At 42.8% G+C, this 18,085-nt stretch overlaps 1 protein-coding gene across 1 annotated transcript in view; it reads left to right on the forward strand.

Moving 5' to 3' along the window:
• Positions 1 to 18,085, forward strand: part of capn3b (calpain 3b) — a 65,340-nt gene that overhangs the window by 15,192 nt on the left and 32,063 nt on the right. The window contains exon 2 of the mRNA XM_060916360.1: positions 12,848 to 12,917. Within this exon, the coding sequence (XP_060772343.1) occupies positions 12,848 to 12,917 (70 nt within the window). The remainder of the gene's footprint in view (positions 1 to 12,847; positions 12,918 to 18,085) is intronic.

Below are 18,085 nucleotides of genomic sequence, written 5' to 3' on the forward strand. Positions count from 1 at the left end.
GAGGTGTCCAGGGGGCATCCTAACAAGGTGCCCAAACCACCTCAACTGACTCCTTTCAATGCGGAGGAGCAGCGGTTCTACTCTGAGTCTCTCCCGAATGACAGAGCTTCTCACCCTATCTCTAAGGGAGAGCCCAGCCACCCTACGAAGAAAACTCATTTCGACCACTTGTATCCGCAATCTCATTCTTTCAGTCACCACCCATAGCTCGTGACCATAGGTGAGGGTGGGAACGTAGATGGACCAGTAAACTGAGAGCTTTGCCTTTTGGCTCAGCTCTCTCTTTACCACAACAGACCGGTTCAGCGTCCGCATCACTGCTGATGCTGCCCCAATCCGTCTGTCCAACTCCCACTCCCCCCTACCCTCACTCGTGAACAAGACCCTGAGATACTTAAACTCCTCCACTTGAGGCAGCAACTCCCCCCTGACACGAAGTAGACACCCCACCCGTTTCTGGCTGAGCACTGTGGCCATGAACTTGGAGGTGCTGATCCTCATCCCAGCCACTTCACACTAGGCTGCAAACTGTCCCAGCGCCTGCTGGAGGTCACAGATTGATTAAGCCAACAGGACCACATCATCCACAAAAAGCAGAGAGGCGATCCTGAGGCCACCAAACTGGACACCCTCTGCCCCTTGGCTGCACCTAGAAATTCTGTCCATAAAAGTTATGAACAGAACCAGTGACAAAGGGCAGCCCTGGCGGAGTCCCACATGCACTGGGAATGAGTCCGACTTATTGCTGGCAATGAGAACCAAACTCCTGCTCTGGTCATACCGGGATCAAATGGCCCGCAGCAGTGGGCCCCAGACCCCATACTCCCGAAGCACCCCCACAGGACACCACAAGGGACATGGTCGTAGGCCTTCTCCAGGTCCACAAAACACATGCAGACTGGTTGGGCAAACTCCCATGCACCCTCCAGCACCCTTGCAAGGGTAAAGAGCTGGTCCGGTGTTCCACAACCAGGACGAAAACTGCATTGTTCCTCCTGAATCAGAGGTTCAACTATTGACCAGACTCTTCTCTCCAGCACCCCAGCATAGGCTTTCCCAGGGAGGCTAAGAAGTGTGATCCTCCTATAGTTGGAGCACACTCTCCAGTCTCCTTTTTGGAAAAGGGGGACCAACCCCCCCAGTCTGCCAATCCAGAGGCACTGTCCCCGACCTCCACACAGTGTTAATTATTTCTATTTTTTATTTATGACCTTTAATTTTTATATTGCTATACTTTTAAACTCCTGTAGGGCTCCAATGCTGAGAGACTTGTTTCTGTTTCTTCTCTCATCCAACACATTTCGTTGTAATGTTGACCCTGTGTTAACATGCAGATGACAAATTTAAACTGAACAAATTAAAATGTTCTACATTTACACTACACACATTATTCTACATGTCTTCATCAAAAGCCCACAAACTTTTGCCCTGTAGTCAGAGTTTGTGAGCTTGCATAGTTTGTTACTGTAAACACATGAAATAACGCCTGAGGATTAGGATTCATGAGTGCAGGTTTCTCATTTATTGATATTTTTTGGATGTTGATAATTACTGTAAAACAAGTCATCTTGATAAAAAGTTAATCTCAATAAAAAAACTTTTAAGTTTGTGGTTGTAAGGTGGAAAAATGTGAAAAAGTTCAAGGGGTATGAATACTTTTGCAAGGCACTGTAAATATAGGGGCATGACTGTACAGTCGTGGCCAAAAGTTGAGACTGACACAAATTTTGGTTTTCACAAAGTTTGCTGTTTCAGTGTTTTTAGATCTTTTTGTCAGATGTTTCTATGGTATACTGAAGTACAATTATAAGCATTTCATAAGGTTAAAATGCTTTTATTGACAAATACATCAAGTTTATGCAAAGAGTCAATATTTATAATGTTGACCCTTCTTTTTCAAGACTCCTGCAATTCACCCTGGCATGCTGGATATCAGCTTCTGGGCCAAATCCTGACTGATGACAACCCATTCTTGCATAATCAGTGCTTGGAGTTTAATCACAATTTTTGGGTTTGTTTGTCCGCCCACTTTTTGAGGATTGACCACAGGTTCTCAATGGGATTAAGATCTGGGGAGTTTCCTGGCCATGGACCCAAAATTTCACTGTTTAGTTCCCCGAGCCACTTATCACTTTTGCCTTGTGACACGGTGCTCCATCATGCTGGAAAAAGCATTGTTCATCACTAAATTGCTCCTGGATCATTGGGAGAAGTTGCTCTTGGAGGATGTTTTGATACCATTCTTTATTCATGCCAGTGTTCTTAGGCAAAATTGTGAGTGAGCCCACTCCCTTGGATGAGAAGTAACCTCACACATGAATAGTCTCAGGATGCTTTACTGTTGGCATGACACAGGACTCATGGTAGTGCTCACCTTTTCTTCTCTGGACAATAATTTTTCCAGATGTCCCAAACAGTCTGAAGGGGGCTTCATCAGAGAAAATAACATTACCCTTGTCCTCTGCAATCCAATCCCTGTACTTCCTGCAGAATGACAGTCTGTCCTTGATGTTTTTCTTGGAGAGAAGTGGCTTCTTTGCTGCCCTTCTTGACACCAGGCCATCCTCCAAAAGTTTTCACCTCACTGTGCATGCAAATGCACTCACACCTGCCTGCTGCCATTCCTGAGCAAACTCTGCACTGGTGGTGACCTGATCCCATAGCTGAATCTTCTTTAGGAGACAGATCTGGCACTTGCTGGACTTTCCTGGGCACCCTGAAGCCTCCTTCACAGCAATTGAACCCAGTGGTGGCTGGTAGTCTTTCAAACAGGGGAGGCTGGTTGGTTACAATATTTCCAGATTTTAAAAGAAAAAAGAAAAAACACATCAATTTTGCCCATACTCTTGCCTCTGATCTGGCTGATTGTTGGCAGGGTCACAAACTGTGAAATAACAGGTTCTTTTGGCCCATTAGCCTACTGTCCAATATACATGATGGTGGTGTTAGGGGGGTATATTTTAACATTTTATATTTTAAAATTGTGGCATGTTGTTTAAAAATTGATCATTATTGAAAGCAGCTCTTTGTCAGGAACCTCAGCAGTAACAGCAGAGTGTTCTGGAATCGGCACAAGCACTGACCTTGGGGAGCCAAACATAGAGCTGGGTGCCACACATTTCATTCAATGACACTTTCCCTATATTTTACTTATTTTGACTGAAATTTTTTATTGACAATTTTGATAACCCTTCACTTTTAATCCAGGTCTGTAGTGTGAAATGTTCTTGGCTGTGTTTTTGTTTAAAAATGTTTTCCAAATTGTAGCTGTGTTTAATTCATATCCAGAAAAATATATATTCCAATATAATATACTCAGCATAAACATTTTAAATAGATTCTATATTTTTGGTCCATCCATGACATATTACTAAAGTAGCCTATTTACTGTTGTTGATGTGGGTCACTTGCTGTTAGCCAATTCACTTTCTCGTACCAGGAGAGCTGAAAGGAACGAGTATTATTCCCTACCTTTTTCACCAAGTCAATTTGAGGCGTTGGTCTACCCTGCTCTTTAATTTTAATTTTTTCCTCGAAAGGAAGACTGGCAAATGGCTTCACCAAAATTAAATCAGCAATGCTTGGCATCCGTGCGCAGCTTTCTTGCTAGCTGACTAGCCCCCTCAAGTTCAAGTTCAGTCACTCAAACGAAATTTCTGGAACTAAGATAGCAAACTTGACAACACTATATTTACACTTTATTTACAATGAAAATATATACAAACTAAAAAAGCTGGTAGAAACCGTATGTAATGAATGAAATCGAAATGTAAGCTGATCTCTTACAATACACCACAGCACTTGCGAATCCGCATGGGACTGAACTGAAATTCACCGCTGCCTGTCTATATTTGAAACGAGCTGTCAATCAAAGAAAATATCCGGCCGCTTTCACCAATCACCAGTCTCCTCACGGAAAGCTTTGCCATGTCCCTCCCACTGTGAGGCTCGGAGTCCGTGGGCGGGCATTTTCGCAGTATTTGTCCAATAACCGTCTTGCATTTTGATATTCAAAAGCGCATAGCTCCCAAATGCCATTGAAGTCCACTGAGGCTGGGAGTCCGTGGGCGGGCGTTTTCGAAGTATTTGTCCAATAATCGTCTTGCATTTTGATATTGAAAAGCGCATAGCTCCCAAATGCCGTTGAAGTGCACTGAGGCTGGGCTGCATCGCGCTGTCACGAGGGGGAAAAACTCACGCACACATTGGGCGAACTGGGGAAAGTTATAACGGAATGATTTCGCACTGTAGTTGGGTTGAGCACATATATTTCTATGATTCTGGATCTGAAATAGGAATGTTATAAGGTCGGCTATAACATAAGCCTAGCGCAATTCATCCTACACGATGTTTGTCATTTTTAGAGGAGGCTGAGCCTCCCTCGTTGTCTTAGAGCAATCGCCCGTGATTGAACCTCTCTCCTTGAAGTTCTTGATGATCCGATAAATGGTTGACTTAGGTGCAAACTTACTAGCAACAATATCCTTGCCTGTGAAACCCTTTTGATACACCGCAAAGATGACTGCACATGTTTCCTTGGAGGTAACCATGGTTAACAGAAGAAGACAATGATTTCAAGCACCACCCCCCTTTTAAAGCAACCAGTCTGCTCAATTCAATCCGCATGACAGAGTGATATCAGCTGCCTTGTCCTTGTTAACACTTTCTCCAGAGCTAATGAGAAGATCACTGAAATGATGTTAGCAGGTCATTTTGTGGCAGGGCTAAAATGCAGTGGAAATGGGGGTTTTATGATGAAGTTAATTTTCATGGCAAGGAAGGACTTTGTAATTAATTGCAATTCATCTGATCACTCTTCATAACAGTCTAGAGTCAATGCTAATTGCCACTATAAAAACTGAAGCAGCAAACTTTTTGAAAACCAAAATTTTTGTCAGTCTCAAAACTTTTGGCCATGACTGTAATATTATACCCTCATAATGCCAAGAGTGGAATGATAAAAACAAGATATGGACTGTCAAAAGTGTGGAACGTTGGACATTTTTGCGTTGTAACTTGGTGAATGGGAATTAGCGCTGGTGATATCAACATCTAGTTTTCATACCAATTACAAATCTGTATTTCAAAAAAACCGAAAGCACTACCATGTGATGCATTATGTCAGAACACGGGCGATTGCTCTATAAAGACAACGAGGGAGGCTCAGCCTCCTCTAAAAATGACGAACATCGTGTAGGATGAATTGCACTAGGCTTATGTTATAGCCGACCTTATAACATTGCTATTTCAGATCCAGAATCATAGAAATATATGTGCTCAACCCAACTACAGTGCGAAATCATTCCCTTATAACTTTAATGTGTGCGTGAGTTTTTCCCCCTCGTGACAGCACGATGCAGCCCAGCCTCAGTGGACTTCAATGGCATTTGGGAGCTCTGCGCTTTCAATCTCAAAATGCAAGACGATTATTGGACAAATACTGCGAAAACGCCCGCCCACGGAGTCCCACGGACTCCCAGCCTCAGTGGACTTCAATGGCATTTGGGAGCTCTGCGCTTTCAATCTCAAAATGCAAGACGATTATTGGACAAATACTGCGAAAATGCCTGCCCACGGACTCCAAACCTCACATGGGAGGGACATGGCAAAGCTTTCCGCGAGGAGACTGGTGATTGGTGAAAGCGGCCGGATATTTTTTTTGATTGACAGCTCGTTTCAAATATAGACAGGCAGCGGTGAATTTCAGTTCAGTCCCATGCGGATTCGCAAGTGCTGTGGTGTATTGTAAGAGATCAGCTTACATTTCGATTTCATTCATTACATACGGTTTCTACCAGCTTTTTTAGTTTGTATATATTTTCATTGTAAATAAAGTGTAAATATAGTGTTGTCAAGTTTGCTATCTTAGTTCCAGAAATGTCGTTTATTTGAGTGACTGAACTTGAACTTGAGGGGGCTAGTCAGCTAGCAAGAAAGCTGCGCACGGATGCCAAGCATTGCTGATTTAATTTTGGCGAAGCCATTTGCCAGTCTTCCTTTCGAGGAAAAAATTAAAATTAAAGAGCAGGGTAGACCAACGCCTCAAATTGACTTGGTGAAAAAGGTAGGGAATAATACTCGTTCCTTTCAGCTCTCCTGGTACGAGAAAGTGAATTGGCTAACAGCAAGTGACCCACATCAACAACAGTAAATAGGCTACTTTAGTAATATGTCATGGATGGACCAAAAATATAGAATCTATTTAAAATGTTTATGCTGAGTATATTATATTGGAATATATATTTTTCTGGATATGAATTAAACACAGCTACAATTTGGAAAACATTTTTAAACAAAAACACAGCCAAGAACATTTCACACTACAGACCTGGATTCAAAGTGAAGGGTTATCAAAATTGTCAATAAAACATTTCTCAGTCAAAATAAGTAAAATATAGGGAAAGTGTCATTGAATGAAATGTGTGGCACCCAGCTCTACTGCTGAGGTTCCTGACAAAAAGCTGCTTTCAATAATGATCAATTTTTAAACAACATGCCATAATTTTAAAACATAAAATGTTAAAATATACCCCCCCCCCCCAACACCACCACCATCATGTATATTGGACAGTAGGCTAATGGGCCAAAAGAACCTGTTATTTCACAGTTTGTGACCCTGCCAACAATCAGCCAGATCAGAGGCAAGAGTATGGGCAAAATTGATGTGTTTTTTCTTTTAAAATCTGGAAATATCGTAACCGACCAGCCTCCCCTGTTTGAAAGACTACCAGCCGCCACTGTGTCAGAACCACTCATTGTAATCCCTTGCGATAAAGGGAAAAGTTGGAGACAAATTTATAAACACTTTATGCTGGAATTACAATGATTAACATGTGTAGCTGTGTGCTTGAGCTGCCTGTTAAAGGGTTTAAAAAAGGTATCCTCTTCAAATGAACTTAAAGCTTCAGCTCCTCTTCCAGTACCAACTCTACTTATAATATAAATATCACAGGAGGTTTACAGGAGATCCATCATAAGCCTCATTAATGCCACTGCTGTGATCCGTGGGACTTAACATCAGGGAATCCAAACCCAAAACCGTACAAAGTGTTGCACAGAATGATACCTCATAGTCACTGCACTTGGAAAAATATTAGATTAAATAGCATTGTAATATGATACGAGCTGATGTCCACAGAAGCAGAGTACAGAGTAATGTGAGCTGCCATTATGGGTGGGTGAGTTAATACTGAGAGAGAGCGTTAACCCTTTCATGCATCAGTTATTTATAAACACATCCAGAGTCTTTAGATTTTCTCTCGCTCTCTTTTTTTAAATAAAACTGCATGGTGTATAAACTTTTGATTCTCTATAAATAACTAAATGTCAGGCATTGGAGATGGTGACAGACACAGGTTAATTTTCTTTATTAAACCATCGACAAACAATTCCAAAATTCATCAGAGTCAAGATCAGCAAACAGGCAGAAGTCAGGCGATGTACAAACAACGATACTTGGGGAAGACCTAAAGACGTGAACCACAAACTAGAAACTTAGTCGTAACTACAAACACTGTACCATAGACTCAAAAGGCTTGGTATCAACAGGTACGGGACACTGAGCATACACTTTGCAATGACTGAGTGGCCTGAGAGTCCTTTTATACTGAATGGCTGTGATAGAGCAGGGGTTCCCAAACTTTTCCATGCCAAGGCCCCCCAAACAGCATTAGCTTCTGGCCGGGGACCCCCTTTGCAAACCCACAGACAATGCTACAAAATATGTAAAGAAACATCAACTTTTAGAATGCTTTCTCTTACTTTTATTCAATATTCAATAATTGTTACATTTGTTTAGCATAAGAATATTATTAACTAACATGTTTTCAACACAAATATTTTTGCGCTGAACAATAAACTGTATAACCTCCTGTAGTACCTGATTCAACTTGTTATCCATCAGTGGCGGCTGGTAGTCTTTCAAACAGGGGAGGCTGGTCAGTTACGATATTTCCAGATTTTAAAAGAAAAAACACATCAATTTTGCCCATACTCTTGCCTCTGATCTGGCTGATTGTTGGCAGGGTCACAAACTGTGAAATAACAGGTTCTTTTGGCCCATTAGCCTACTGTCCAATATACATGATGGTGGTGTTGGGGGGGGTATATTTTAACATTTTATATTTTAAAATTGTGGCATGTTGTTTAAAAATTGACCTCGGCTGTGTTTTTGTTTAAAAACGTTTTCCAAATTGTAGCGGTGTTTAATTCATATCCAGAAAAACATATATTCCAATATAATATACTCAGCATAAACATTTTAAATAGATTCTATATTTTTGGTCCATCCATGACATATTACTAAAGTAGCCTATTTACTGTTGTTGATGTGGGTCACTTGCTGTTAGCCAATTCACTTTCTCGTACCAGGAGAGCTGAAAGGAACGAGTATTATTCCCTACCTTTTTCACCAAGTCAATTTGAGGCGTTGGTCTACCCTGCTCTTTAATTTTAATTTTTTCCTCGAAAGGAAGACTGGCAAATGGCTTTGCCAAAATTAAATCAGCAATGCTTGGCATCCGTGCGCAGCTTTCTTGCTAGCTGACTAGCACCCTCAATTTCAGTCACTCAAATAAACGAAATTTCTGGAACTAAGATAGCAAACTTGACAACACTATATTTACACTTTATTTACAATGAAAATATATACAAACTAAAAAAGCTGGTAGAAACCGTATGTAATGAATGAAATCGAAATGTAAGCCGATCTCTTACAATACACCACAGCACTTGCGAATCCTCATGGGACTGAACTGATGTTGCCAGATACTGCTGACGTTATCCAGCCCAAAATATGTTCAAAACCCGCCAAAATGCACTTAAAACCGCCCAATTGGGCGGGATAACGCCCAATCTGGCAACACTGTAACCGCTGCCTGTCTACAGTTGAAACGAGCTGTCAATCAAAGAAAATATCCAGCCGCTTTCACCAATCACCAGTCTCCTCGCGGAAACTGCCGTGTCCCTCCCATGTGAGGCTCGGAGTCCGTGGGCGGGCATTTTCGCAGTATTTGTCCAATAACCGTCTTGTATTTTGAGATTGAAAGCGCAGAGCTCCCAAATGCCGTTGAAGTCCATTGAGGCTGGGAGTCCGTGAGACTCCGTGGGCGGGCGTTTTCGCAGTATTTGTCCAATAATTGTCTTGCATTTTGAGATTGACAAGCACATAGCTCCCAATCCACTGAGGCTGGGCTGCATCGCGCTGTCACGAGGGGGAAAAACTCACGCACAAATTAGGCGAACTGGGGAAAGTTATAACGGAATGATTTCGCACTGTAGTTGGGTTGAGCACATATATTTCTATGATTCTGGATCTGAAATAGGAATGTTATAAGGTTGGCTATAACATAAGCCTAGCGCAATTCATCCTACACGATGTTCATCATTTTTAGAGGAGGCTGAGCCTCCCTCGTTGTCTTAGAGCAATCGCCCGTGTTATCCATCATTTTTGTGACCAGTGCCTCGCGATGGAGCATGCAGTGTGTGGCCACTACATGCGGGGCCTTCTGCTTAATGAGAGCGGTCACTCCACTGATCTTCCCGGTCATTGCTGCGGCTCATTCCGAACACACCCCCACACAACGGGTCCAGTCCAATCCGTTAGACTCGATGTAATCATCCAAAACTTGAAAAATGTCTTTCCCAGTAGTTCTTCTTTCAAGTGCTTTACAAAATAGTATTTCCTCCACAAATCTTTCCTGTGAAATAAATCTGATATACACAAGCAGTTGGGCCTCATTGGATAAATCTGTGCTCTCATCCAGCTGAAGTGCGAAGTATTCGCTGGCTCTCACCTGCTCCAATAGCTGAGCAGATACGTCTTGAGCCATGTCACCAATCCATCGGCTCACGATGTTATCAGACAGTGGGACAGCATCGATTTTTTTGGCAGCATCCTCACCAAGCAATTCTCGGACAATATCTTTGGTGGCTGGTAAAATCAAATCTTCTCCAACTGAGTGAGGTTTTTTAGCACGAGCAATGTGGTACGAGGCTAAAAATGATGCCTTCAGGGCCCGCTCGGGGACAGTAGCTTGCTGGGTGAATGCAGCAGATTGCCTGACCAAATGCTCTTCTTTGCATCTGAAGAAATCTATTGTTTTTTCGGCATCTGTAGGATGTTTTTGTACCAAGTGACGTTGAAGTTTCGAAGGTTTTAAGCACTCGTTTTACAGGGTCTCCAGACAGAGGACACATTTTGGGCAATCATGGCCATTTTTCTGTATGGCTGTAAAGCCATACTTAATGTATGCTGCCTCATATTTTCGGATTTTAGTTGGCCAGGACTTCTTCGTTTTTTTCGCAGCAGTGTCCTCCACAGCAAGACTGTTGGTTTGTTCCTTCGGTCTCTTCTTCAAAAACCTGTCCATTTTGTGCTAGCAATACGCTAGCTTGAGGAGTAAAGCAGCTTGATAAATGGCGCAAACCGCAATGTCACAGGCAATCGGAGATGAGCATGGCAAACAATGTTTCGATATTATGTATTATTATTAATAATTATATTTTATAATAATGATTAAAAAACTAATTACAATATATTTAATAATTATTATTTTTAAAAAGTATATATTTTTTTCATAATTTTTTTATCATCGTCCCTCCAACTTTCTAAGGCCCCCTAGCGCCCCCTGGCGGCCCCTCAGGGGGCCGCGGCCCCCACTTTGAAAACCACTGTGATAGAGTGATCGGATTCAGGGGTGTGTGACAAGTAAGTGTGGTTCTCGGTGGCCACGTTTGTAGGGCACTCTGTGTTACTTGATGCGGAAGGCAACACCGTTTCCAGCATTGATGTGACACTAAATAATAATAATAATAATAATCTTCCAATGTTCAAAATGTTTAACATTCAGATCTAAAAGTAAGTGATATACAGTCCTGTGCAAAGGTCTTAGGCACATGTAAAGAAATGCTGGAGACCAAAAATGGCTTAAAAAAAATAATGAAATGAAATGTTTCAACATGGCGGCATGGTGGTGTAGTGGTTAGCACTGTCGCCTCACAGCAAGAAGGTCCTGGGTTCGAGCCCACCAGCTGAAGAGGGCCTTTCTGTGTGGGGTTTGCATGTTCTCCACGTGTCTGCGTGGGTTTCCACTGGGTGCTCCGGTTTCCCCTAAAGGCATGCAGGTTAGGCTAATTGGTGGCTCTAAATTGACCGTAGGTGTGAATGTGAGTGTGAATGGTTGTCTGTGTCTATGTGTCAGCCCTGTGATGACCTGGCGACTTGTCCAGGGTGTACCCCGCCTTTCGCCCGTAGTCAGCTAGGATAGGCTCCAGCTTGCCTGCGACCCTGTAGAACAGGATAAGCGGCTGCAGATAATGGATGGATGGATGTTTCAACATTAAAAAAAGGACTGTAAGCAGTAAGCCATAATAAATGAAACAAAGTCAATATTTGGTGTGAGATGACCCTTTGCTTTAAAAAAAAATAGTTTCAGGTACAATGAGTGCAGTTTTATGCGGAAATGATCTGTAGGTTTTACTGAGCATCTTACAGAACCAGCCACAGTTCTTCTGGACACTTTGACTGTCACACTTGCTTCTTAATTTTACACCAAAAATTTTCCAGTAGCCTTCATTATGTTTTCTTCTTTAATCTGAAAAGTGCTCTCTTATGGACTATGCTGCTCACATACAACCTTTTTTTTCCTGTAACATTTAATTTTGTGCTGGAAAATAACGAACATTTGAAACTCTAAAATGTTTTTGTACTGACTCGATAATGTAGAAGTCATAAAATAACAAAGTATGTAGAAAAAACAGGGTGCCTCAGACTTTTGCACAGTACTGTATATGTAAATAAAATTTATTTAGGCACATATGCATAAAATTAATATGTATATTAAGTATGATGCAACAATGAATTAATGAATTATGTGTAAATCTATAAGACTTATTACAACTGCCAAAGAGTATATTTAATATTTAAAGAGGTAAAATATCCAAGAGAGGGCGGCATGGTGGTGTAGTGGTTAGCGCTGTCGCATCACAGCAAGAAGGTCCTGGGTTCGAGCCCCGGGGCCGGCGAGGGCCTTTCTGTGCGGAGTTTGCATGTTCTCCCCGTGTCCGCGTGGGTTTCCTCTGGGTGCTCCGGTTTCCCCCACAGTCCAAAGACATGCAGGTTAGGTTAACTGGTGACTCTAAATTGACCGTAGGTGTGAATGTGAGTGTGAATGGTTGTCTGTGTCTATGTGTCAGCCCTGTGATGACCTGGCGACTTGTCCAGGGTGTACCCCGCCTCTCGCCTGTAGTCAGCTGGGATAGGCTCCAGCTCGCCTGCGACCCTGTAGAAGGATAAAGCGGCTAGAGATAATGAGATGAGATGAGACTATTCAAAAAATTAGGGATTATAGAGGGAAAAAACAAACAAAAAAACACAACTTCCACTGCCTGAGTTGCGCCTGAGCTTTAGGATTAACTCTAGGCCTGTGTGAGCTGAGTAGCTTGAATGAGACTGGAGTAAGATCGTAATATTGCATTCTGAAGTCAGTGAATATTTAATAAAGAGCAACATGTTACAGTCGTCCAATCTAGAAGATAAGAAAGCATGCACTAGTTTGAGCATCAGGTAAAGGAGCATACGAGCAGTTTCTGTGCACAAGAATCAAATAGCAGACCAACACCAACATCCACAGCATCTCACACTACATACACTCATAGCTTTGTTTAGGAAATTGCTCTGATCAAACTTTTCATTTTTGATTATTTCAACAGCAGATATTTTAATACAGCATTTTTCAGGTGCAGATCAACTGGAGGTGGAGCCTGAACTAATTAACTCACAGCTAATTATGCATAGAACTGTTGAATATTATATGGATTAATGTGTACCCTTTCCTTTTCTAAACAGGAAATTTGTGACAATCCTCAGTTCATTATTGGAGGAGCAAACAGGACGGATATTTGCCAGGGTGACCTGGGTGAGTAATTAATCTGAGTTACTTACAGGTCATTTGGTTCAGTCATTTGGTTACACCATGTAGAAACTGGACAGACCAGAAAGAGAAATCTCTGAGAGGGTGTGTGGGGAAAAGGGTGGGGCTAAAAACATGCTTGCAGACATCTTTCATTCATTAGTCACTTCCTGTAGTTTAATGAAGGTTGATTGACGTTCTTGCTGCATGAGGCTTTTTTGAAAAGCAGACTCAGACCATCTCATCTCATTATCTGTAGCCACTTTATCCTGTTCTACAGGGTCGCAGGCAAGCTGGAGCCTATCCCAGCTGACTACGGGCGAAAGGCGGGGTACACCCTGGACAAGTCGCCAGGTCATCACAGGGCTGACACATAGACACAGACAACCATTCACACTCACATTCGCACCTACGGTCAATTTAGAGTCACCAGTTAACCTAACCTGCATGTCTTTGGACTGTGGGGGAAACCGGAGCACCCGGAGGAAACCCACGCGGACACGGGGAGAACATGCAAACTCCACACAGAAAGGCCCTCGCCGGCCACGGGGCTCGAACCCGGACCTTCTTGCTGTGAGGCGACAGCGCTAACCACTACACCACCGTGCCGCCCAGACTCAGACCACACTCAGAAAATAAAGTTCATTATTGGACCTTTAGGGATACAGTGTCTTGCAAAAGTATTCATCCCCCATTGTGTTTGTCCTGTTTTGTCGCATTACAAGCTGGAATTAAAATGGATTTTTGGAGGGTTAGCACCATTTGATTTACACAACATTCCTACAACTTTAAAGGTGAAAATTGTTGTTTTATTGTGACACAAACAATATTTAAGATGAAAAAACAGAAATCTGGAGTGTGCATAGGTATTCACCCCCTTTTGTATGAAACCCCTAAATAAGAGCTGGTCCAACCAATTCACTTCATAAGTCACATAATTAGTTTATTAAAATCCACCTGTGTGCAATCAGAGTGTCACATGATCTGTCACATGATGTCTGTATAAATCAACCTGTTCTGGAAGGACCCTGACTCTGCAACACGACTAAGCAAGCAACATGAGAACCAAGGAGCCTCCAAACAGGTCAGAGACAAAGTTGTGAAGAAGTATAGATCAGGGTTGGGTTATAAAAAAAATCCCAAACTTTGAATATCCCACAGAGCACCATTAAATCCATTTTGGCAAAATGGAAAGAATATGGCACCACTACAAACCTGACAAGAGAAGGCCCCGCCCACCAAAACTCACAGACCGGGCAAGGAGGGCATTAATCAGAGATGCAACAAAGACACCAAAGATAACACTGAAGGAGCTGCAGAGATCCACAGCGGAGATGGGAGTATCTGTCTATAGGACCACTTTAAGCCATATACTCCACAGAGTGGGCGGGGCTTTATGGAAGAATGGCCAGAAAAAGGCCATTGCTTAAGAAAACACGTTTGGAGTTTGTTCAACAGCATGTGGCAGACTCCCCAAACACATGGAAGAAGAATCTCTGGTCAGATGAGACTAAAATTGATCTTTTTGGCCATCATGGGAAATGCCATGTGTGGCGCAAACTGAACACCCTGAAAACACCATTCCTACAGTGAAGCATGGTGGTGGCAGATAATTTTCATCTGCAGGGACAGGAAAGCTGGTCAGGATTGAAGGAAAGATAAATGGCACTAAATATAGGGCAATTCTGGAGGAAATCCCGTTTGAGTCAGACTGGGACGAAGGTTCACGTTCCAGCAGGACAATGACCCTAAACATACTGCTAAAGCTACACTGGAGTGGTTTAAAGGGAAACCCTTAAATGTCTTGGAATGGCCTAGTCAAAGCCCAGACCTCAATCCAATTGAGAATCTGTGGCATAACTTGAAGATGGCTGAACACCAACGCAACCCATCTAACTTGAAGGAGTTGGAGCAGTTTTGCCTTGAGGAATGGGCAAGAATCCCAGTGGCTAGATGTGCTAAGCTAATAGAGATGACATGCCCCAAGAGACTTGCAGCTGTAATTGCAGCAAAAGGTGGTTCTACAAATCTATTGACTTTGGGGTGGTGAATACCTATGCACACTCCAGATTTCTGTTTTTTCATCTTAATTATTGTTTGTGTCACAATAAAACAACAATTTGCACCTTTAAAGTTGTAGGAATGTTGTGTAAATCAAATGGGGCGGCATAGTGATGTAGTGGTTAGCACTGTTGCCTCACAGCAAGAAGGTCCTGGGTTCGAGTCCAGTGGCTGACAGGGGGGGCCTTTCTGTGTGGAGTTTGCATGTTCTCCCCGTGTCTGCATGGGTTTCCTCCGGGTGCTCCGGTTTCCCCTACAGTTCAAAGACATGCAGTTAGGTTAACATGGGGCGGCCTTGGGCTAAAGTGCCTTTGAGCAAGGTACCTAACCCCTAACTGCTCCCTGGGTGCTGTAGTATGGCTGCCCACTGCTCTGGGTGTGTGTGTTCACTGCTTCAGATGGGTTAAATGCAGAGGATGAATTTCAGTGTGCATGTGACAAATAAAGGCTTCTTCTTTTTCTTATGGTGCTAACCCTCCAAAAATCCATTTTAATTGCAGCTTGTAATGCGATAAAACAGAACAAACACAACAGGGAATGAATACTTCTGCAAGACACTGTACAACAGCTTGTCACTCAGACAGTAAAGCATTTATTTGTACCCCTTACATTCTGCTTGGGAACATATAAGTACCTTTTTGGCCCTAAAAAGGTGCACATAGTTACCCCGACATCCAATAATGAGCCCTAGTGGGTACATTAGTGTAGATTGTACCTTGGGGTACAGAAATGGACTCCTACTGTACCCCTATTTCTGACAGTGTATTTTTCTCTCACAGAAGACATTGGACGAGCTACTTTGTTGCTTTGACTAAATGTTGATTACATGTGAAAGACTTCTGATGTAAGTCACTCCTAATGCACAAACCCACTTCTTTTTCTGATGGATGTTCTTGTTTTTGTGAGGAATAAAGACTATTTATTAAGATCTAACAACAAAACCTACTGCCCTTCAGGTCCGATAATCACAGGAGAATAGTAAGCACGAGTCAAAATGAGGGCGGCACGGTGGTGTAGTGGTTAGCGCTGTCGCCTCACAGCAAGAAGGTCCTGGGTTCGAGCCTCGGGGCTGGCGAGGGCCTTTCTGTGTGGAGTTTGCATGTTCTCCCCGTGTCCGCGTGGGTTTCCTCCGGGTGCTCCGGTTTCCCCCACAGTCCAAAGACATGCAGGTTAGGTTAACTGGTGACTCTAAATTGACCGTAGGTGTGAATGTGAGTGTGAATGGTTGTCTGTGTCTATGTGTCAGCCCTGTGATGACCTGGCGACTTGTCCAGGGTGTACCCCGCCTTTCGCCCGTAGTCAGCTGGGATAGGCTCCAGCTCGCCTGCGACCCTGTAGAAGGATAAAGCAGCTAGAGATAATGAGATGAGATGAGATGAGTCAAAATGAAAATGAATAGAGGTATAATAGCAGAAGTGAACTCATGTTCTCAAATTCCTCTTTGAAAGCCAAATAAATATTTATTCAGAATGCTATAATGTAAGTGATAACAGGAATCTATCTTGTTCTACAGGAGTTTCATAACATTATATGTAACTAGAAAAGGTGAAAAAGTATTATGCATCATTCCTCAATTAATTAAAACAATGCAAATGTTGTTAAATTAGTTTGGTATAAGAGGAATTTTAAAAAAAAACAACTCCAGTACATGCTTTTATAGGAAAATAATCAACTTAGCCCCCAAAAGTTTTATTCATTATACTGTATAGCAGGGGTCGGCAACCCTAGGCACGCGTGCCACAACTGGCACGCCGAGGAATTTCCAGTGGCACACTGACACAAACCTAATTATTCAACACATTAAAAATGTTCAAACGTCATCTTGAACTGTCATTGGCTGTTGCATGGCGAGCCTGCTCTTTTAGCATGACTACACAACAATATAGCGCCCCCCTCCCCATATTTCTCACGAGATGGGCCCACTTGATGCAGCAGTTGCGCTAAGATGGCAAAGAAGCCGACAGTTCGGGCTTTCCTCTCCTCCTGGACCAAAGAATATGGGTTCATTTCTCAGAGGGACCATGCTGTGTGCACGTTGTGTTTTGAAAGTGTTGTGTGTCGAACATCCAGTGTTAAACATCATTTCGAGGCAAAGCACGAAAAAACTTTCAAAGATCAGGCAGATAGGGACGAATCATTCTCACGCACAGTGTGCAGATATGGGAAGCAAGCCCACACTTTAAAAGTCTTTGCCTCAGCTAAAAACAATGCCACTGAAGCTAGCTATATACAGTAATTTCTCACTGCATAGCTAAACATGGAAAGCCATTCACAGACGGTGAATACATTAAGGAAGCCTTTCTCTCCAGCTCGGATAGTCTTTCTGAGGGGCTGCCAAATAAAGAGACAATAAAATCAAGAATAAAAGACATGCCTGTATCAGCCAGAACTGTTGAGCGACGAATTGGTGAAATGGCAGAAAACGTAAGGGTGCAGCAAACAACTGGCATAAAAGATGCAGCGGTATTTAGCATTGCGCTTGACGAAAGCGTAGATGTGGCACGTTTGGCAGTGATGGCAAGATATTGTGATGTGACTGTGAGAGAGGAGCTCTGCTGTTTAAAGCCAATGACTGACACAACTAAAGGAGAGGACATAGCCAAGGTGTTGGTGGAGCATTTTGAAGAGCGAGGTATTGACTTGGGCAGGATTTTTGCAGTGACAACTGATGGTGCCCCCGCTATGGTCGGGAAACGGAAGGGTGCAGTCAAATTAATTGAAGATAAAGTTGGTCACCCCATCATGAAACTCCACTGCATAATACATCAAGAAAATCTATGTGCCAAAATGTCTAATTCTGATCTCAACAGCGTCATGGATACAGTGGTGAAGATCATAAACTTTATCATCAAACGTTCCTCTCTAACACACCGACAGTTTCAGTCTCTGTTAGACGAAATGGACTGCGTGTATAAAGATATCCCTCTCCACTCTGCCGTAAGGTGGCTAAGTGGCGGAAAAGTTTTGGAGCGACTTGTTAGCTGTCTGGATGCCATCAAGGCCTTCCTACTTGAGAGGGCTCAAGACTACCCTGAATTGGAAGACGAGAAGTGGATCATGAAGCTTATGTTCCTCACTGACATTACAGGACATCTCAACGACCTAAATCTCCG

The sequence above is a fragment of the Neoarius graeffei genome, chromosome 3, assembly GCF_027579695.1.
Source record: "Neoarius graeffei isolate fNeoGra1 chromosome 3, fNeoGra1.pri, whole genome shotgun sequence".
Lineage (NCBI taxonomy): Eukaryota > Metazoa > Chordata > Actinopteri > Siluriformes > Ariidae > Neoarius > Neoarius graeffei.